Here is a 22,718-nt window from a genome sequence, read left to right on the forward strand (position 1 = left end):
ACGTTTTCAAATGAGGACTTAGAAGTACAGAGCTTCCAAGCATATATAAATATATTTCTATACAAGGAAACAGATTATTGGAGAATACAAAATTCCACTTTTTCTCTAGTTATGTACAGTTTGAGGCCAGCCTGATTCCCTACTAACTGAATAGCTTACTATCCACTTATATGTGTGTATTAAATTAGTTGGATCAATATAGAATTGACTATATTCTCTCTAAATTCCCCTTGGGGTCTAAAATGTTGAAATTCATATAGATTTCCAGTTCCCTATTTTTGCCGGGGCCTGTTATCTTATTTTATTTTATTTTACTTTATTTTATTTTATTTTAATTCTATTTTTGTCTTTTTAGGGCCACACCTGCAGCATAGGAAGTTCCCAGACCAAGGGTCGAATCAGAGCTACAGCTGCCAGCCTACACCACAGCCACAGCAATGCGGGATCCAAGCCTTATCTGCTCTACACACAGCTCATGGTAATGCCAGATTCTTAACCCACTGAGCGAGGCCAGGGATCAAACTTGCATCCTATGGTTACTAGTCAAGTTCATAACCCACTGAGCCGCAATGGGAACTCCTGGACTTGTAAGTTTAGTTTAGTTTAGCTTATTCTTTTAAATTATAGCCACACTTTTATTTTATTTTATTTTATTTTATTTTATTATTATTATTTGTCTTTTTGTCTCTTTAAGGTTGCACCTGTGGCGTATGGAGTTCCCAGGCTAGGGGTCCAATTGGAGCTGTAGCTGCCGGTCTACACCACAGCCACAGCAACACAGGATCTGAGCCGAGTCTGCAACCTACACTGCAGCTCATGGCAATGCCAGATCCTTAACCCACTGATCAAGGCCAGGGATCAAACCTGCGTCCTCATGGATGCTAGTCGGGTTTGTTAACCACTAAGCCATGAGGGGATCTCCCTGGACCTACAATTTTAGGCAGGAAGATACAGTATTCATCAGTTTTACGTTAGTCCCAAAACAGAAAATGTTCCATTTGATTAGTGGACAGAATACAGCGTCTACGGTTAATGAACTGTAATAATGTTAATGAACTATAATAGGAAATTTCTTTGTTATTGTATATAATTTAAATGAGGCAAATAAATGAAAATAAATTTTTATCTAACTTATAAGGTCCTGTCTTTATGGTTAAAATAGAGATTCTTAAAGATTTTTCTTAAAGAATGAAAATGGATATTTCTTAAATGGAGGTCAGAATTCCAGCGGTAATTTCCTTTTAGTGTTATTTTCCTTCTTAGGCTTGTTTATTTTATCACAATGTTTGACAATATCCTCTTAATATTTGGAGAAATAGTATCCTCAAGGGCCAATGTTTTCCATAATGTTACAGAGTGTAATTTGTACCTAACCCATGAACAAAAGGAATTTTTTGTAACCTTATTTCTCTGGTGGGTGTTGACATTATAATTAACTCCAGTGCATTTCATTTGGGGGTATAATACATGCAGAAATCAATTGTAAGCAAAGTCTAAGAGTCAATTCTGAAAGAGTTTAAAATGCATATAAAAGTATGAAGGAAAAAAGGAGGAGGAAGAGGGGGAGGTGAGAGGGAGAAGGAGAAGAAGAAAAAATAGGGGAGAGGTAGGAAAAAAAGAGAATAGAGAAATAAATCTGTGAGATATGTACATCCAATCCATGTTATCCTGGGTGGTACAAGAAAGATAAAAAGAGGAGGTTCCCATTGTGGCGCAGGAGAAATGAATCCGACTAGGAACCATGAGGTTGCAGGTTCAATCCCTGGCCTCACTCAGTGGGTTAAGGATCCAGCATTTCTGTGAGCTGTGGTGTAGGTCACAGACACAGCTGGGATCTGGTGTTGCTGTGGCTGTGGTGTAGGCCTGCAGCTGTAGCTCTGATTCAATCCCTAGCCATATGCCACAGGTTTGGCCCTAAAAAGCAGAAAGAGGAAAAAAAAGGATAAGCAAAAAGAGAAAAAAAAAGACAAAAAGAAAAAGACTTTTAAATTTATGTGCTTAACATTTTATTAGATATTATTCTGATTTTGATGAAAAGTTGTTTGTCTTCCTGTTTCCTTCTCTAATAGTTATTTGGATCAAAATTTTTTTAAAAAAAAATGGAGCATCCACAAGGTTACGCAGAGCCACCGCCATTCCCATATACAGATGTGGCATTCCAGTTGCTTTGCCCTGATAACTTATTAAAGTAAGGGCAGAAACAGAAATAGAGAAGTCAAGTTGTTGGTTGGTTTGTTTTCTTGTTGCCTTCTCATCTATAGGGGTCTTACGTTTAAAGTCATTGTTAATCCCACTCAAGATTATTGATAAAGCATTTCTGCTATTGATAAAAGTGTCATATCCACACCATTTTGATTATAAGACTATTTTTATTTTAAAAACAAAACACATTCCTCCCATTCTCCATATGAGAAAAATGCTTATGGAAGGAGCACCAGCATTTTATCTTAACTGCCAAAGAATCTAGAATTAGTCTTGTTTAATAGTGGAAAGACTGGAAGTACATAGGATTCTGACAGCATTATTTAGCCCTATTTTTTATTAACTCACTGATGGTGGAGAGGCAATGTAAACTATTGAGATGAGCACTACTTTTGAAATCACCTCATCTAGGTTGCTCGTTTCTGGCTCCATCATTATCAGTGTCTGCAGTTTTACATATATACTTTAATTTTTATTTAGAAATAAAATACTGTACATTATCAGGTAAGAACAGAGTATAGACATTATTCTTGGAGGAATACAGACTGGATCTTTCAGTATCTAGTAAGTATTAGACACACAATGTATGCATATAATAAAAAGACTAAGGGATGACCATTAACTAAGGATGCTAAAACTGGAGGAAATGAGTTAACTTAGGTGAAAACAAAGGCAATATTAAAAAAAGAAAATAAAAATGACTCTCACCTAATTTAGGAAGAGAATATTCCATAGCAAAGTAGTCTTCAAAGTAATCAAACACGCTTTTGGTTATGTTTGCAGCATACTCAGCTGTATGCTTTTGTTCTGGCTGGACATATATAGTGAGCTATTAAAAAACACAAAAATCCAGTGAAAATTCTTCATTTGCAGTCAAATGCTTTATCACTGAAGTATACCACCTAAAAATTCTTCATTTGATGAAACACAAAAACTATGGTACATGACATAGTGGGAAGAAGATGGGCCTTGGAGTCAGACAAATCTAATAGGAATCCCAGTGGTCATGGACAGATCACTTACTTCTCTGAGACTTCGCTATAAAGGAAAAGAATACTATATAACCCATGAGGTAATTTCAGAGACTAGAAATAATGGTTAGCATAATGTCCAATATATTTTTAAATGTTATTACTTTTTTCTATTTAGAACATACATTGTCTTTTTAATTTTCATGTATCTATCTATGCATCTGTTTTTGAGGACATAAAAGCATGAGATTTCCCTCATATTAAGAGCCCTTAGATACATGTTTTCCATTTGTACTTTTCTATCCATTGCTATTCAAATTTCCCTTTTGATATTTTAACTATTCTACTTCTACAGTCTACAATATAATGATTCAGGGAAGTTCCTATTGTGACTCAGCCAACAACATGAATAGTATCCATGAGGTTGCCAGGGTTTGACCCCTGGCCCTGCTTAGTGAGCTAAGGATCCTCAGTTGCCATGATCTGTGGTATTGGTCGCAGAAGCAGTTTGGATCCTGTGTTGCAGCCGCTGCAGTTCCCATTTGACCCCTAGCCTGGGAACTTCCATATACCGCACGTGTGGCTGTAAAAAGAAAAGAAAAAAAAAAAAAGGACTATGAAACCTTGAAAAAACAAGGAGGAATATTAAATGCGTATTACTAAGTGAAGGAAGCCTATCTGAAAAGGCTACATACGGAATGATTCCAACTATATGACATTTTTGAAGAGTCAAAACTATGGATACAGTAAAGAAATCAGTGGTTGTCAGGCCGAGTGGAGAGATGAATAGTTAGAGCACAGAGGATTTTTAGACAGTGAAGATACTCTGTATGATACAATAAAGATGGATATATATCATTATACATTTGTCCAGATATATAAAACATACAATACCAAGAGTGAACCTTAGGGTAAACCAAGGACTCTGGGTATTATAATGTGTCAATATAGGTTCATCTTTGGTAACAAATGTAGTATTTGGAGGAGTGATATTAATAATGGGGAAGGCTGTGCATGTGTGGGAGCAAGCGGGTTATGTTTGTTTCTTCCTCTCAATTTAGATGTAAACCTAAAGCTCTTCTAAAAAATCATTTTTTAAAAGTGAGGAATTCAAATGAGGTCTACTTGCTGAACTTTAGGCCTGATTCAAAACTTTGCTTTCAAAAGTAAAGCAAAGGATGCAGTCACCTGATAAGTTCAAGCCCATCTACCTAACCAGAATAGGAACTCATCATCTTCAAAAAAAAAAAGAAAAAGAGAAACTTTGTATATTTTCCTTTATTCTAGACGCATCTCTAGTTTTACTGTTCTTTTAGACACACACCTTTAGTCATCTTTTCTCAGAAGTGAACAACAGCAGAAAGATCCAATAAGTTAAGGAGGCATTTCTAAAAGGCATCCCTTGAATTACCTTCACTGGCTCACTGTTCTCACATCTGTTGTGTAATTGACATTCTTGCTTTATTTGCATGAGTAAAGATGTGTTACCTTCATCTGCAAAGACTACAAAACTCACTCATTTATCATCCCATGTTTCGTTTAAGTTTGTGTTTTGGTTTGCTTTCCAGAAGTAATGGATTTCCTCACTGCCCTCCCGTTCTCTTTGTGAACTACAACATGCATTTTCCAAGAAGTTGAGTGAAACTAAGATCCGGTTGGTGGCCACTACACAGAGCAAAGGTAATTGCCCACTGTGAAATCAGAACCAACACATTCTTATAAGATTGCCATGTTATAAGCCGAGACTCAGAATTTCTCATCTGTGAACTGATTATTGTGTCAAAAGTTCTTCAGAATTTCTACCACAACACGTAGTTCCTGTTGTCTACACACTCTGTACTTTTGTGTTGCACATAATATGAGTTGGGGAGTGAGAGTGTTGAAAAAGAGGAAGGAGACTTTACAGTGACACCCCTCATTGTAGGCAAAGCAATGGGGAGGAGAATGTGCTTTTTCTACCAATATCTTCTAGTTGCCCACACTGGTAGATTGACTCCCTTTAACCAGAATGCTTCTCAGACAGTATAATCTGTTTTTGTTTTTGTTTTTGTTTTTGTTTTCTCTCGCTCTCTCTCCATATGTTTCTGTTATAGGCAGCAACAGGAGTGCAGTGACCTTAAAAAGGATTGATATCAATGTAAATTCAATCAAAATAAAAGTCCCTTTCTCCTTTGTTTCTGAGAAACTCAATACCATTTAGAAGTATGTTCTATCTCTACTGTCTGGACAGTCTGTGATCTCTGACCCTTATTTTGAAGCATTATCAATCATTTTATGACCATTGCTTTGAGCAACTGAGCTAAGCAATCATAGAATATATAGACATAGCCTATTAACCTTGTAATGTCATTAACGGAAGCATATCTATGTGTCCTATCTGTCATATATATAAAAAAATGTTTTTATTTTAAAGATTCCTTTCTATGGGCTTTGATAGAAGTAGTTACTTCTCCATCATCTGCTACGCCTCAACACTTCTGTCCAGTTCAGTCAATTACTCCTGATTTGTCATTGCTTTGTAATAATTGCTATCTTTCTAGTTTACCTACTTGCTTTTCTGATATTATTTTTAAAGATACGACTAACCATATTCAAATAGCATGGGGTGAGGAGGTGAGCATGTGTGTATATTCGTTCTTCTTAACATCTAAAAAGGCTATATGCATTTATTATTCAAGGACTCTATTAAAGGTTAAATATAAAGGCTTTATATAAGTTCTATCTATCTATATATACATATGTACATACATAAGTGTGTGTGTATGTATATATATATGTATGTATATGTACATACAGATGTTTTTAAGCTTTTAAGAACCTAATTTAAATGCATATATTTAGTTTTTAAAGACAGTAAGTTCCCTAAGTGAATTAGATTACCTAGCTGTACCACTGCTGGAGATACTGTTAGTTGTAGCTCAAATAATTGAATCTGTGGATCTGGTGTCAAATGTAAACTCTGTGCTTGCTAAAGCCTGTATGCAGCTGATTACTCTTTTGGGAGGTGTGATCCATCTGCTTTATCACTGTTGTTGTTGCTGCCTTTCTCTTATCATGTGGGAACCTACTATAAAGAAGGCTTTGAGAATTGTTAATATTGTCCTTTTAATTAAGGGTCTCTGGGAATTTGAGAGATGGAATTTAAGTCCACAAGAATTTATTCTAATTGGCAGCCTCACTCCTTTTATGTGTTATCATTATGATTACTTATTAGTCCTACTGAATAATTAAAAATTTCCAGGTAAAGTGATAAGCACTTACCAGGTAGTGTCTCGCTCTACACATCTATTTTATGAATCTGGCACTATTAATAACAACAAAATACAATATTTTGCATCACTGATGGTAACTACCCCAATTCTTTCATTAGGCCCGTTTCCACAATTATAAAATCCAAAGAGTTCTGAAAATCAAAAGTTTATTTGTTCTGAGAAAATTAATTTAGCAGTACCATCTGACCTGAGTTTATAGGAGTTTTTAAAGAAATAATTTTTACTTTTCTCACAAATATATTTCTGTAGAAATATTACTGTTTGATTATAAGGTACCACCCCAGATCCCACTGTAGTGACTCAGTAATATGCAATTTTGTACCATATTACCTTCTGCAAATCTGAAAATTTCTGAATTCCAACATATAGCTAGTCACAAAGGTTTTAGATAAGGATTGTAGACTTCCTCATTGTGTACGAGTTAAATGAAGACAAAACCGACACTAAACTTCAGCACAAAGCTGGTTTCTTATCATAGCATACTGCTTTTCTCTACTCCTGGGAATGAAACCTGACTTCCACCCGCTATAAAATAGAAATAACAATAGTACTTATCTGAGAGTTTATGTGAGCATTAAATAAGCTAAAGCATAAACAATGCTTGACATGTAATAGTTTTATGTGTCCCATCAAGAACATTTGTATCCTCAGAGGAGTTCCTGTCATGACTCAGCAGCAACAAACAGGACTAGAGGATGCGGGTTTGATGCCTAGCCTTGCTCAGTGGGTTGAAGGATTCGGTGTTGCTGGGAGCTGTGGCGTATGTCACAGGTGTGGCTCAGATCTGGCCTTGCTGTGGTTGTGCTGTAGGCCAGCAGCTGTAGCTCTGATTCGACCCCTAGCCTGGGAACTTCCATATGTCACAGGTGTGGCCATTAAAAAGACAAAAAAAAAAAAAGAGAGAGAGAGTGAAAGAACAGTAGTATCATGAAAGATAATACATTGAATAGTTAACGTCTATAATTTTCTTTGTCTGTACTTCCCTTTTTTATGTGCGGGATGTCCACCTTGTGGTATCCACATTACTATTAGAAATACTAGGAGAATGAGGAGATGGTATAATCAGTGAAGACCTTAAAACACACTTCAGTGACATTGGAGAGTGGTGACTGCTTCTGTTTCACATCTCAACTAAAGCACAGATTTCTTAGCACATTTCAATCCCTTTAAGGCTTAGCATCCTCTTTGTACACATAGTAGGTGCTCAATAAAGACTGACAAAACATTCTGATTGGAAGAACCCTCAATTTTATTTTCAACACTGATGTAGCCAGGATGAGAAAGAAAAAAGAATTTGATATTGTTTTTAATTGTTTAAGGTACCTAGCTGGTATTACTGAATGTCATCAGTGTGTTTAATTTTATAACTTTATGTTTTTCTAAGTATTTTTCTAGTAGTTGGCAGAAATTTGGGGAGGAGGAATACTTAGCAAAAAGGAAGAGTGAGGAGTTCCCCTCGTGTCTCAGTGGTTAATGAATCTGACTAGGAACCATGAGGCTGTGGGTTTGATTCCTGACCCCACTCAGTGGGTTAAGGATCCGGCATTGCCGTGAGCTGTGGTGTAGGTTGCAGATGTGGCTCGGATCCTGCATTGCTGTGGCTCTGGCATAGACCTGCGGCTACAGATCCGATTAGACCCCTAGCCTGGGAATGTCCATATGCCGTGAGTGTGGCCCTAGAAAAGGCAAAAAGACAAAAAAAAAAAAAAAGGAAGAGTGATACTTTAGGTTTTCTCGGGTTTTGTTTGTCACAGGAATATGACATGTTGTTCCTAAATTTTAGTTTGCTCCTTATCCACAGATAAATTATTACAAATACGCAAAACTTTGGCTAGAGGTTTGGGTGACTAAGGACTATATTTTTGCTGAGGCTTTGAAGGTTTAAAATATGTTCAGAACTTTAGAGTTCCAGAGCTCAGCTGCCATGAGGTGCTGTGTGAGAAGAAGCTCCGTGTCATCACCTGGGTTACACAAAATATTTATTGACAGCTTACTTCTCATTTGAGTCAAAATTTGAGTTGTTTGATACTTAATGATTATTATTACTGCAGTAGAATTTTTCAGAACAAACAGTTAACATTAAAAAATCTAACCTCATAGAATTTTACTTATTAATATTATTTTTGTAAATTTAAGTAAAGAATAAGAATCTTTATAAGTAAAGAATATAAATCATTAGTAATCTTTGGTGGCTTCTTAAATTAAATACATTCCTTCAGGGATGATTAAAAGCCCTTAATTTAGAAGAACTTACGGTAAAGAAATAATTTTTTAATTCATTAAAATATTATAAAAATCAAACTCATTGAAAACCTAGCCTCAAAAAGACCACAAAAAGCAAATGTTGGTGAAGATGTAGAGAAAAGGGAACCTTTGTACTCTGTTGGTGGGAGTGTAAACTGGTACAGTCACCATGGAAGACAATATGGAGGTTCCTCAAAAAACTAAAAATAGAGCTACCATATGATCCAGCAATTCCACTCCAGATTTATATCCAAAGAAAACAAAAACATTAATTTGAAAGATATGTGCTCCATAATATTCATAGCAGCATATTTACAATAGCCAAGATATAGAAACAACCTAAGTGTCCATCAATAGATGAATTAATAAAGAAGATGTAGTGTACATATAATGAAATACTAACAGCCATAAGAAGAATGAAATTTTGCCATTTGCAACAACATGGATGGACTTGCAGGGAATTATGTTTAGTGAAATAAGTCAGATAGAGACAAATGCTGTATGGTATCACTTAAATGTGGATTTTGAAAAATACAATAAACTAATGAATATAACAAAAAAAGAGACAAACTCACAGATATAGAGAGCAAACCAGTGCTTACTAGTGAGGAGAGGGACTATGCATAAAATAAATGAGCGATTTACTGTGCATAAAATAAATGAGCTGCAAGGACATGTTGTGTAGCCCAGGGTATATAGCCAATATTATGTAATAACTATAAATGGAGTATGACCTTTAAAAGTTATAAATCACTATGTCATAGAGCTGCACCTTATATAACATTGCATTAAAAATATAATGCAATTAGTATTCAAAAAAGGAAATATGGAGCTCCCTGGTGGCCTCCTGGTTAGGAATTCAACTTTGTCACTGCTGTGGTTTGGGTTCGATCCCTAACCCAGGAACTTTTGCATGCCATAGGTGCAGCCAAAAAACAAACAAACAAAAAACCGCAAAAGGAAATATGCAGAGTTGTCTTTTCAGCCACCTTCCAAACATGGTTGCTTTTTATCCTAAAATTTTTTTAGACTTGGGCCTTCTGATCTTCATGAGCAATACAGACATTTTAGCACAGTGAATGGTTCAACAGGGACATTTTAGCACAGTGAATGGTTCAAAGACTAATATCTGCTACTCCAGGTAAGCAATTAAGAACATAGGCCTTACTTCAAAGGGGCAGGGAACTATCATTCCCCACCCCCACCCCACCCCCCACCTGTGCTCAGAGTAGAGGAGAACCAGATATTGGTGAAAAATAGTAACACTTCCTGCATGTGGGTATGACTATTTGAAATTAACAGATTAAAAAAAAATTAGGGCTCCATAGCTAATTGCAAGGAAGTTCTGTTTGGTCTTAAACCATCTTCTCTCCTTATTCCCAACACAATGGTTATTACATTATAATACACTGGATACAGACTATGTTCTCCCTAAAGAGTTGTCTAATTTTCTGCCTGTACCTTTCTTTGTAATGTTTATCATGATTTAATGAAACTGCTTGCTAACCGTAAGCTGAGTGCTTTTCAATACAGCAACGTAATTCAAAAAAAAAAAAAAAAGAAGAAGATAGGCCTTGGTTCAACATTTATTGATATAAAGGGATTCTTGCCAGAATAGTGAGTTCAGTCAGGGTCTTATAGACTCCTAGATTGTACAGTATATAATCTTATTATGAATAGCAACCGATATATGTACCATAATAATACTGTCAGAAGCAAAATGAGTAAGAATAGTCTTTTGATTCATGAAATTCCTACTAAAAATGTTGTAATACACAAAAACTGAATAGCTTCGTTTTTTAGCTGAGCAAGTAATACAGAGACTTTGGCTCTAGATCATGCAGTAAATTGGTGCTTTGATGTACTCCCACTGTTCCTAACATAGAGAAATGTCTATGTAATATAAAAGTGGAAAACCCACAAAATATATCAGGGCTTCGAACAATATAAGCATCTCCCTGAGGTTGATAAAAATACAAAGCAGCTGGCAGGAACTAAAGCTGTGGGCTTATTGGGCTCTGGTTTTGGAAGGAATGAGCAACAGTTCCCTGGGGGTCACATCAAGGTCATGCTTTGGAAATTATGTTTTTGAACTCTGACTACTATTTCTGATTGTTTTCTCATAGTTTTCTGTTATTATTTTTTGGTGATCATATCTTCTTGAATTTCTGAGTATAATAATTACTGGTTGTGTGTGAGAATGTTTAATTTTTTTGCCTTTTTTTTGTTTCCCTAACTATTTCTGTTTACTCACACTGCTTTTATGTTTATTTGTCTTGGATTTTCTCTTTTCTGTTGCTTGTTTTCCTCATGGGCCTGTTTGTCTTAGTTGTCTGTTTAGCTCTAATAATGTAGTACTGTGAGATCGGTGTAGGTTCCTGCTGATGTTACATTTAAGTAGAGTGTTTTTCCTATAATTCTCTCCGGAGTGAGAAAGCTTGGGAGCATTTGTGCTTGGGTTTTAGGTGCTAGATTTCAATTTAAAGTGAGTGGGTAGGGAGGTAGTCAGATGCCAAAGAGGTGGAATTTGCCTTGAATTGACATTCACACTAGATGGCTTTAAGTTCTTCTGCAAGATTCTGTTCAATTTTGAAGAAAAGAACCCCACATTTTTTTTTTCAGCGAGCAAAACCAGTCTTTTGCAGGCAACTCTGGTTGCCTGTCTCTTTAGATGGGGTGGTGGAAGGAGCACCACCACATTTCAGAAAGTTTAGCCGAGATCATTGTTTGAAAAGAATCTGTAATTTGAGTCTCTACCACTTGCTAGTTGGGTGATCTTGAGCAAATTACTTAAACTCATTGTTTTAATTTTCTCATCTGTAAAGTGGGAGTGATGATTTCTTCCTTATAAAATTATATTGCAAAGATTGTAATGGTTTATGTGTGTAATATGTAGCACAGTAGTGGACTAACCATTAGGTAGCTTAGCAAGTGTTTAGGGCACGAGCAAATTGGGGGCTTCCAAAAAGAGAAAAATAATTAGGTGAGAGTATTTAGTTTTTAAAAGAAAATTGTTGAGTTCTTCATCTTGATCTAAAAAAAATTTATTTGTATTTTCTTACACTTTTGAAAAATGCTTTTTGATAACTTTGTTGTTGTCCCATTTTAAGTTACATAATGAAATGGTACCACAAGCATCTCAGTGCTTACTTACCTGAAGGATATTCACCTATTTCTGGTTTCCTCCGCTCCCTCTGGCCTCCATCTAGGACCCCACCCAAACACATATGCCCATCCATTTAATTTGGACATACTCAGATATTTAGTACATTTGTGCTGGTATACTTAGGAGATAGCTTTGAATTTATAGTAATTTTTCTCCTTAAAATAATTCAAGGCTATCCATCCATTCCTATCGCTATTTCGTTTATTTTTCACCTGGGTCCTTTCAGCTTACTTTTTTTTTTCTATATTTTCATTGTATCATCAGGCTCATAGACCCTGGTGACTAATGGGCTTTTCTAGTCTGTTCTAAGAAAGAAAGAAAAAAACTATTAAAAAAAAGTAGAAAACCACAAATGCATGGGTGGTAAATTCTTAAAATATAATGGTACTCACAGGTATTCCTCTATTTGACGTTCTTGTTACAGAGTCAAATTGATGTACAGCAAAGCATACCAGGTAAGTGCTCATAGGAACAGACTTCTGAAAAGTTGTTCGAGTCCATATATCATCCACAGACTCTTCTTTCTATTGAAAGCAAAAGATAATCTTTTCTTTATAAAAAGATCACTCATGCATAAGACAAATAGTTGCTCCAAACTGGCTTTCCAGTCAGAAGTCCTTTGTCAAAACTTAGGGGTAAAAAGAATTTTTTTTTTGTCTTTTTTTTTTAGGGCCACACCTGCAGCATATGGAGGTTCCCAGGCTAGGGTTCTAATTGGAGCTACAGCTGCCAGCCTACACCAGAACCACAGCAATGCCAGATCCGAGCCATGTCTGCTACCTACACTACAGCTCATGGCAATGCCGGATCCTTAACCCACTGAGCGAGGCCAGGGATTGAACCCGCAACCTCATGGTTCCTGGTTGGATTTGTTTGTGCTGTGCCACAATGGGAACTCCAGTGCAAAAAGAAATTTTACCCCTAAATGGTGATGTTGAGAAGACTAAAGGAAAATTTGTCTTATTTTTAGTGCTATGAAAGAGTGACTAAACTACACTCTGTGAGTTTTCTCAGGGAGAAATACAACTTTGCGATATAAACTGGACAGGAGTTTATTTACCTTTCTACATTAAACACACAATCCTGACCATAATATTTGAGCAGATACCATGACCCCTTAATGAAGAATGGGCTGGTGCTCAGTGCCTTGCACACAGGAAGAACTAAGCAGGTATTTGCTGATTTGTCTATGTGCTAGGGGCAATAGCTGTACCAGGCATAGAAGGATGTTGAGTTGGCTTTTCCATTTCCTGTTGTCTCCATCAGAGACCCACATTGGTCACTAAAATCACTGCCTGGGTTACCATGGAGAGGGAGAGGATTTTATTACTTGATGCCAACTCCTGACACCATCTGGCATGGTTTTCTGTCCGTGCCAGCTTTGCCTTTCTCACTGCCAATCACCAGCCCTAGTACTCCAGCCATGAATACTCGCCTAATTTCTGCTTCCCATTGTTTAAACATTTCCACATGCCCTGAAGCCACAATGAGTCACACTGCAGTAGGAAACTTTAAAAAGGGATTAAAAGAGGGAACCTGGACTAGGACTTGATGCATCATTGACAAGGCAAACATGTTATGTGCGTGTAGAGAAGAGTTGGAGCCTTAGCAAAGTTACTCTATAATGAAAACCTAGTAGCAGTTTCAATTTGCTAAGGAGCCAGAGTATTCACCTTCTTCCAGGACTAGTTTCTGGAACTAAGCGAAGGTGAAGAAGTATACTCTACAAAATGAAAAGGTCATGTGTGGAAATCTTAAACAGGTTAGTAAAGTTTGCATTCTTTCTCCTCCCACCTTCTCTTTCTCCCTTCTATACCAAAAGATTCTGATGGCATTTTACTCCGATCCAATCTTCTGAATTAGGGTGTCATATTTTAAGTTCATCCTTTCCTCTTTCTTCTCCAATCAAAATGCAATTGCCCAGGTGTCGACTTGACAGCAGAGGAGAAGTTGATAAACTAATTGACACTGACAGTTTACTTTTTAACTCTCTTGTAGCTTTTGTTTGCTTTTTCAAGGAATATTTGTAATTAAAGAGGATGAATTTCAGTGACGATATTTCAGATTGTGGGTCAGAAAGATGGGAGATGTAATGTAGTCATAGTACTTTTCTGGTATCAGGTAGGTGACAATTATATTTAAGGATGAGCTTGACCCTTTTACATATCAAAGGTATAATGTATAATAAACCTCAACTTTGAGGTAATGACATTTTAGTTAACTGCATTACCCATTATGGGGATGAAGAGCAGTAACTGAGGAGTCATGGTAATAACTGTACAGGGAGTTCTCATTGTGGTTCAGTGGTTAACAAATCCCACTAGGAGCCATGACATTGCGGGTTCAATCCCTGGCCTCGCTCAGTGGGTTAGAGATCTGGCGTTGCTGTGAGCTGTGGTGTAGGTTGCAGACGCGGCTTGGATCTGGCATTGCTGTGGCTCTGGCATTGCTGTGGCTCTGGAGTAGGCTGGCAGCTGTAGCTCTGATTAGACCCCTAGCCTGGGAACCTCCATATGCTGCGGGTGCAGCCCCAGAAAAGACAAAAAGAAAAAACATAAAAAATAACTATACAGACAGAACTTACTGTAGTCTTTTTTGTTTTGTTTTGTTTTTAACATTTAATAAGTATTTCTCTTTCACTAGAATACCTATGGGCATAGTGATCTCTGTAGTTGGTGTCTGTACTCCACCATTTAAGTGATGATTTTTTGTAGCTCTGTATTAGAAACTGGGTTTATATTCAGCGGAAAACCAAGAATAATGATTAGGCCATTGAATATTTTTAAGTCTGTAATTCCATTAGTTTGCCTTTAATTTGTCATGACTAGGGGATTCTTTGACTTAAGAAGAACCCAGTTGATGTGTGTCTACTGTATTTGCTCTTGCTTAGAAAACCCAACATGGTATTTTGACTAGATTGTGATCTCTTGGGTTAAAAACATCTAGTATTCAAAGAAAAGGGATTGCCCAAATATATTTTCAAGCATCTAAATAAGCCATTAGAGCACATTTAATTTTAGAATTCAGTGGCTTCTCATAGCAAACCAGATAATTTACCTTATATTATAAATAGACTGTCTGCATAAGTTTTAAAACTTAAAAAATACTCACCTCCACTGGCATATTTGAAAGTGCCTTATATTCTTTGGGATGGATGATAGATATTGTATAAGTTGCCTTTTTGTTGGGCTCATCAAAACAAGGGAAGGATTTTCTGGCATCTGTTGGTTCATGATCAGTGGCTGCTATGCTCCTTAGAAAAACAAACACACAAACAAATGAAATATATGTTGCCTCTTTATACAGCCCCTATGTTTCTATTCTTATAGAAAAGAATCAACTATGTAATTATAACTTGCATTTCTTAAAATGAATTTCCATCCAGAAAACCATCAAATAGTTATCAAAGTTTTTCCTGGAACTTTTAGGTTAACAAATGAAAATTCAGAAGCTGCTTCAGGTATTTTATATGAATAATTAGATGTTTTGGTACCATAACTAAAAATCTGTAAACTCTAAATGAGCAAAAATCAATCCAATTATGAGGTATCACTCTTTTCACCCCAGAGCTATCAAGTGACCAGTCGATAAACACAAAGCCAAACTCAAGGGCTTGCTTGTAACTGTCCTTGTAAGTGCGAACAGCTGTGTTCTGTCATGGAGTAGAGGAGTGTATTCCAGAGTCCACAGCTCCTGTCCCTAATAGCACATTCTTTCTTACTTATGTTACACCAGAGGAAAAAAACTCAGTTTCATTTCCAGGCAAAGGCAGTGCCCTGAGCAGTCTCCCAGTGAAACAACCTTTGGCCAGGTTTACAGCCCACTTTTGGAAAAAGACAATATTCTTTTATGGCTCTAACTAGGCATATTGCTTGTGTAAGCTAAAATGTTAATGTTTAATGGTTCATCATTTCAAAGTGGAAATATTTTTCTGAGTAATTGCTCAAAAAAATCAATGAATATATACTTTTTACGTGTAGTTATATCAAGTAAGATATTATACATTTGCTCATTAGAGAAGTAGGCAGAGTAAAAAGTGTAAAAGAAAGAGAAAGTAAATAAATGTGGATATATATTCATTAACAATTTGTGGAAGGAAAATATTTTGTCCTTCAGGATTCTCAGAAACTAAGAAAGGTATTTTATAATGAATAGCGATCTAAATTATTACATTATTCATTCATCCAGTAAATATCATTGAAACCATTCCTTATGCGCATGTGCACACACACACACACACGCACAAGGCATTTTTCTAGGTGCTGAGGGAATAAGAAAGAACATATAGGTAGATAGATAAGTAAATAAGGGCTATATAGAAAACAAAATGGGAAAGTGACAGAAAATGACTCAGGAAAAGTGATAAGCATTATTAGGTAGAGTCAATAATCTACCAATTATTAGGTAGGGACAGTCTCTTGAAGTGGGTGATGGTTTGCTGAGATCCAAATGATGAGAAAAACCCCACATGGGTGAAGATTAAGGAAAACGTGTTTCTTTAACAGAGGGAAGAGCAAGTATACAAACTCTAAAGTGGAAAAGAATTTAATGTGGTTGAGGTCCTGAAAGATGTCCAGTGTGGCTGTAGGATAGTGAACTGGAGGGACTGCGGGGATCAGCAGAGGTCATAGTAAGAGTCTGCATTGCATTTGGATTCAAGGATGTATTATATACATCAGTTTAATCTAAAAAACTATATGCCATAGGTCAATATCCATCTACAAAAAAATTATTTTTGGATTTCTTTTAAAACATTCTAGATACAAAAATTACTTGTTTAAAAACTCAGCCAAGAAAACTAATCTGTAAAAAATAAAACTGGAAAAATGACTGTCTTTTGGGACACTGTTGACTGAGGGAGACAACTTTCTGGGATAATGGAAAAAATCTATGCCTTGTTATGTGTGTGTGTAACAAAGATGTGTGGATTTTTCAAAATTCATTGAATTGTTCCCATTAGATTTGTGCATTTAATGAATAAATTTTATCTAAAAATAACTGTAAATCAACACTGAGCTCCAGGAAGTAAGTGTGAATTGTTACAGTGGTGTAAGTTAGCAATTCAGAAACAACTTTCGTATTCTAGGCTTGAGCAAATGGAAAAAAAAAAGAATTAACAAAAGGTAGGTTTCTCACTGCTATGGAAGAGAATTATACACTTGTAAAAGAGGAAGACTAGACCTTGGTGTTTGAAATATAATTGCAGGTTCAGTATGATTTCAATGCTTTTTCATATGTATATATATATATATATATACACACACACACACACATACACAAATATATATGTAAATGGATATAAAAATACACAGAGAGACATGTGTCTCCTAGTTTCATCTGCTGAACAAGACTAGAAGAAGTGACATGCTTTTACCAATGAGCACAACTAATTCCCATTAAACACCACTACTCTCCATTAAAAGGAACCAGGACTCATTATAAACATGGCTGACTTCAGTGCTGGATCAGGAGGATCCAAGATGATCCTGGAACATCTTTCATTGTTGAAAAGTAAGGAAGTGTTCAAAGAATAGGAAGAAGTCAAAAGGACACAATGGCCAGCTTTTCTAGGGCCACTTCCTGAGGCATATGGAGGTTCCCAGGTTAGGGGTCAAATCGGAGCTATAGCCACCGGCCTACACCACAGCTCACAGCAATGCCAGATCCTTAACCCACCGAGCAAGGGCAGGGATCGAACCCGCAACCTCATGGTTCCTAGTCGGATTTGTTAACCACTGTACCACGACGGGAACTCTGTAAAGCTCTTCTTTACAGTAGATTGCTTACTGATAATTTTAGGAGGAATGATGGCTTTAGAAAATCATCAGTGGATGCAAAACAAAGTGGATGAAAGTTTGATGAGAAAAGGAAATAGTTTAAAAGAATCTCTCTGAAAATTACTTAGAAGAGAAAAATTATAACTTTATAATGGAGAAAACTGTTGGATACCGCCTTGAGCAAATGATCAATAGATAGTATTAAATGCTCAATAGATAGTAATATTACACATCAACAAAATGTATCCCCTGATGTGATTTCCTGAAAGGGACTCAGTATCAATTCTGTGAAATTACTGACAAAAATGCTTAACTTGTATTTTTAAATCATGAGGAAAATCAGACAAACTAAAACTGAAGGATATTTCCAAAATAACTGGCCTGTACCCTTCAAAAATATCGCGGTTGGGAGTTCCTGTTGTAGTGCAGCGGAAACAAATCTGACCAGTATCCATGAGGATAAGGGTTTGATCCCTGGCCTCACTCAGTGTGTTGGGATCCAGCATGGCTGTGAACCACAGAGGCAGCTTGGATCCCAAGTTGCTGTGACTGTTGCTGTGGCATAGGCCGTCAGCAGTAGCTCTGATTTGACTCCTAGCCTGGGAACTTCCATATGCCATAGGTGTGGCCCTAAAAAGTAAAAAAAAAAATCAGAGGTTGTGAAAGATAAAAGAAAAGGTAGCAATTGTTTCATTTTAAAGGAGCCTAAAAAAGCCATGACATTAAATGAAAGGCATGAATCCAGACTGGATATGGGACTGCAAAAGAAATTCTCAAAAGGACACCTTTGGGTAATTGATGAAAGTTGACTATGACTATGGAGTAGATGATTGTATCATTGTTAAATATTCATATTCTGATAACTGTACCATGATTATGTTAGAAAATGTCCCCGTACTTAAGAAATATGAACTGAATGTGAAGAGGTAAAGGAAAACAATGAAACAATGTTTCAGTGTACTCTAAAGGGAGGGAAACAGGGGAAACATGATGGAAGAGAAGTGCAGAGGGGCAGGAAGGAAATAGGACAAAATGTAAACAATTGGTGAACCTGAGTAAAGTGTTTCTAGGAGTTCTTCTACTATTCTTGTAACTTTTATAAATTTGAAATTATTTCAAAATAAAAATTAGCCAAAAATCCCAGCCAAGAATTTATTCTTCGGTAGACTAATTACTGGTTCGTTTTTATGATGATAACAGTTTAACTGGTCAGTTCAAGTTTCTGACACATGCAGACTGTAGCGAATTGCAAACACATCCGAATATAAAGCAACTTGTACACTTTCTCAGAGTACTAAGAATTTATAGTAAGATCCACTAAGTTCCAACCCCACGTTTACTAGTCTGCCTTTTTCTTCTGAATTCTGGATTCTGATTTCTTCCCCAAGCAAAGGAAAAGAAAAATTCACTCACTACAAGAATGTTTCATTTTAGTCACACCTCAGAAATAAGCCAGCTAACTAATTTGGGGGAGAGAGAGAGAGAGAGAGAGAGAGAGAGAGAGAGAGAGAGAGAGAGAGAGAGAGAGAGAGAGAGAGTGTGTGTGTGTATGCATGTGCATGCCTGCCTTCGTGTGTGGGAGGTAAAGTGATGAGGGAGTGGGATAACACTATTCTAAGCAACAGCCATTTGCTAGGTTTTCAAATACTTCGTTTCAGTGTATCTGCTGGGATATACATTCCCATGCACCCAAGAGAGAAAAAAATTTTCCATCCTTTCCTCATATTCTTTCTTTAAAAGAAGTTGTGCTTGATAGTAGGCAGAAATTGCCTTTTTTAGATTACAGTACCTCAGAGCCTGCCTTTGGAAATGGAATGGGACAGTATTCGGGATGTCTCTGTGTGGTGTGTTTGGTCCATGGAAGTGGTCCTGTCAGCAAATGTTAATTACGACAAGTCCCACTCGGTCACAGTGATCTGGACTTACAATGATGTACATAAACTAACATTCATCAACCAGAAGGACTACAAAATATGTATTATTTTCTTTTTTTAAGTGCAGAGCTGACATGATTTTATAAGGAAAACCCCATTTTAAAAGTAAAAACTCCTAGATTCTAATCCTACTTCAGCTCCATAAGTGTGATTTTGTGCAAGCCACAAAACACTGATTCTTAGTGTCCTGATCTATAAAACATGGTTACCAAAGCATATCTGTCCTCTCCACAGAGTTATGGGAGAGTGAAATGTGGTAGATCTCATGTGGTGATATATTAGAAATGTCCCTGAAATTTAGACGATGGGATTAGAATGTACCTTACTCTATTTTCTTTAACTATAAAAGGGTAACTATGATTCCTGATATAGCATTTTTCACAATTAACAGACTTCAAAATGTACTCTTTATGTAGAAATATCTGTATTGGAACAAAATTACTTAGTAAATAATAATACGATTATATATACAAAAAACAAAGACCCTTCTATATGCTACTTATAAGAGACTCACTTTAGAGCTAAAGACACACAGAGATGAAAGTGAAGGGATAGAAAAAGATATACCATGTATAAATCATGATTAAACAATATGCTACTAAAAAACCAATGAGTCAATGAAGAAATCAAAGAAGAAATCAGAAAATACTTTGACCCAAGGCAGCAGAAATAAAAATAAACCAATGGGACCTAATCAAAGTTACAAGTTTTTGCACAGCAAAGGAAACCATTAAAAAAAAAAAAAAAAAAAAAAGGACAACCTACGGAATGGGAGAAAATAGTTTCAAATGGTGCAACTGACAAGGGCTTAATCTCTACAATATATAAAAAACTCACACAACTCAACAACAACAAAAAACACCCAACAATCCAGTTGAAAAATGGGAATAAGACCTAAATAGACATTTCTCCAAAGAAGACATATAGATGACCAACAGGCATATGAAAAAAATGTTCAATATCACTAATTATTAGAGAAATGCAAATCAGAACTACAATGAGGTTTCACCACAGACCTGTCAGAATAACTATCATCAACAACTCAACAAACAGCAAATGCTGGAGAGGGTATGGAGAAAAGGGTACCCTCCTTCACTGTTGGTGGGAATGTAAATTGGTACAACCACTGTGGAAAACAGCATGGAGGTACCTCAGAAAACTAAATATAGAACTACCATATAACCCAGCAATCCCACTCTTGGGCATATCTTTCATTGAAAACAATACATACACCTGCATGTTCATCAGAGCACTATTCACAATGGCCAAGACATGGAAACAACCTAAATGTCTATTGACAAATGAATGGATTAAGAAGATGTGGTATATATACACAGTGGAATACTACTCAGCCATAAAACAGAACAAAATAATGCCACTTGCAGCAACATGGATGGAACTAGAGAGTCTCATACTACATGAAGTAAGTCAGAAAGGGAAAGCCAAATACCATGTTATGTCACTTAATCTGGAATCTAACATATGGCACAAATGAACCTATCTACAGAAAAAAACAAATAAACTCATGGACAGGGAGAACAGACTTGTGGTTGCCAAGGGAGAGGGGGAGGTGGAGGGAGTGTGGGTTTAGTAGATGCAAACTATTGCATTTGAAGTGGATAAGCAGAGAGATCCTGCTTTATAGCATAAGGAACATATCACTGTGATGGAACATGATGGAGGATAATGTAAGAAAAAGAATGTGTACAGCAGAAATTAACAGAACATTGTAAATCAACTCTAATAGAGAAAATTAAATAAAAGAAAATACCTTGAGACAAATTAAAATAAAAACTTAACTATCCAAAATCTATGGGATTTAACAAAAGAAACTCTAAGAGATAAGCTTATAATGATATAGGCCTACCTTAAGAAATAAGAAAAGTCTCAAATAAACAACCTAACCTACCAACTAGAAGAATTAGAAAAAGAAGAACAAATGGAGCCCAAGGTCAGAGGAGGGAAATAATAAAGATCAAAAAGGAAATAGAGACCAAAAATAGAAAAGATCAATGAAAACAAGAAGTGTTTTTTTGAAAAAATAAACAAAGTTTATAAGCTTTAGCCAGGCTCATTAAGAAATAAGAGAAAGGACCCAAATTAACAAAATAAGAAATGAAAGAAGAGAAATTATAATCATTATCACAGAGATTTAAAAAACATAAGAGAATATTCTCAAAAACCATAAGGCAGTAAAGTGGACAACATTTCTTCTAGGTTGTTGACATACAATCTTCCAAGATTGAATTGGGAAGAAACAGACAATCTGAACAAATTCCTAGCAGTGGAACTGAATTTGTAATTTAAAAACAAAACAAAACTCTAGCAGACAAACGTCCAGGACAAGACAGCTTCACAGGGGAATTCTACCAAACATATAAGAAGAGCTAACAGCTATTCTTCTCAAACTGTTCTAAAAAATTGAAGAGGAGGGAATACTTCCAAATTCATTCCATTACCCTGATACTAATATCAGGCAAAAACACTACCAAAAAAGAGAGAGAAAAGTACAAGTCAATATCTCTGATGAAAAAATCCTCAGTGAAGTATTAGCAAACCAAATTCAACAATATGTAAAAAGGATCAGGGTGTTCCCATTGTGGCACAGTGGAAATGAATCCAACCAGGAACCATGAGGTTGTGGGTTTGATTTCTGGCCTTGCTCAGTCGGTTAAGGATCTGGCATTGCCGTGAGCTATGGTGTAGTCTGCAGATGAAGCTCGGATCTGATGTTGCTGTGGCTGTGTGGTATAGGCCAGCAGCAGTAGCTCTGATTGGACCTCTAGCCTGGGCATCTCCATATGCCATGGGTACGGCCCTAAAAAGCCAAAAAAAAAAAAAAAGGATCGGATGCCGTGATCAATTAGGACCAAGTATGACCTATTCCAGGGATTCCAGGGCAGTTCAAGATCTGCAAATCAATCATTGTGATATACCACATTAACAAAAAGATGGATAAAATCATGTGACCATCTCAATAGATGCAGAAAGAGCATTTGACAAAAATGCAACATCTAGGAGTTCCTGTCGTGGCTCAGTGGTTAATGAATCTGACTAGGAACCATGAGGTTGTGGGTTCGATCCCTGGCCTGCTCAGTGGGCTAGGGATCCGGCGTTGCCGTGAGCTGTGGTGTAGGTTGCAGACGTGGCTC

General features: G+C 36.5%; 2 protein-coding genes across 4 annotated transcripts in view; one reads left to right on the top strand and one right to left on the bottom strand.

Annotated features, from left to right (window-relative positions):
• Nucleotides 1-22,718, top strand: part of ELOVL6 (ELOVL fatty acid elongase 6) — a 449,693-nt gene that overhangs the window by 74,827 nt on the left and 352,148 nt on the right. For all 3 annotated transcript variants that reach the window (XM_047751675.1, XM_047751676.1, XM_047751677.1), the window contains one exon: nucleotides 4,742-4,853. The gene's annotated coding sequence lies outside the window, so the exon portion shown is untranslated. The remainder of the gene's footprint in view (nucleotides 1-4,741; nucleotides 4,854-22,718) is intronic.
• ENPEP (glutamyl aminopeptidase) overlaps nucleotides 1-22,718 on the bottom strand; it is a 94,518-nt gene that overhangs the window by 59,633 nt on the left and 12,167 nt on the right. Inside the window, exons 2-4 of the mRNA XM_047751674.1 lie at nucleotides 14,967-15,108; nucleotides 12,248-12,379; nucleotides 2,911-3,031 (exon numbers count right to left, since the gene is read on the bottom strand). Of these exons, the coding sequence (XP_047607630.1) occupies nucleotides 2,911-3,031; nucleotides 12,248-12,379; nucleotides 14,967-15,108 (395 nt within the window). The remainder of the gene's footprint in view (nucleotides 1-2,910; nucleotides 3,032-12,247; nucleotides 12,380-14,966; nucleotides 15,109-22,718) is intronic.

The sequence above is a fragment of the Phacochoerus africanus genome, chromosome 10 (assembly GCF_016906955.1).
Source record: "Phacochoerus africanus isolate WHEZ1 chromosome 10, ROS_Pafr_v1, whole genome shotgun sequence".
Lineage (NCBI taxonomy): Eukaryota > Metazoa > Chordata > Mammalia > Artiodactyla > Suidae > Phacochoerus > Phacochoerus africanus.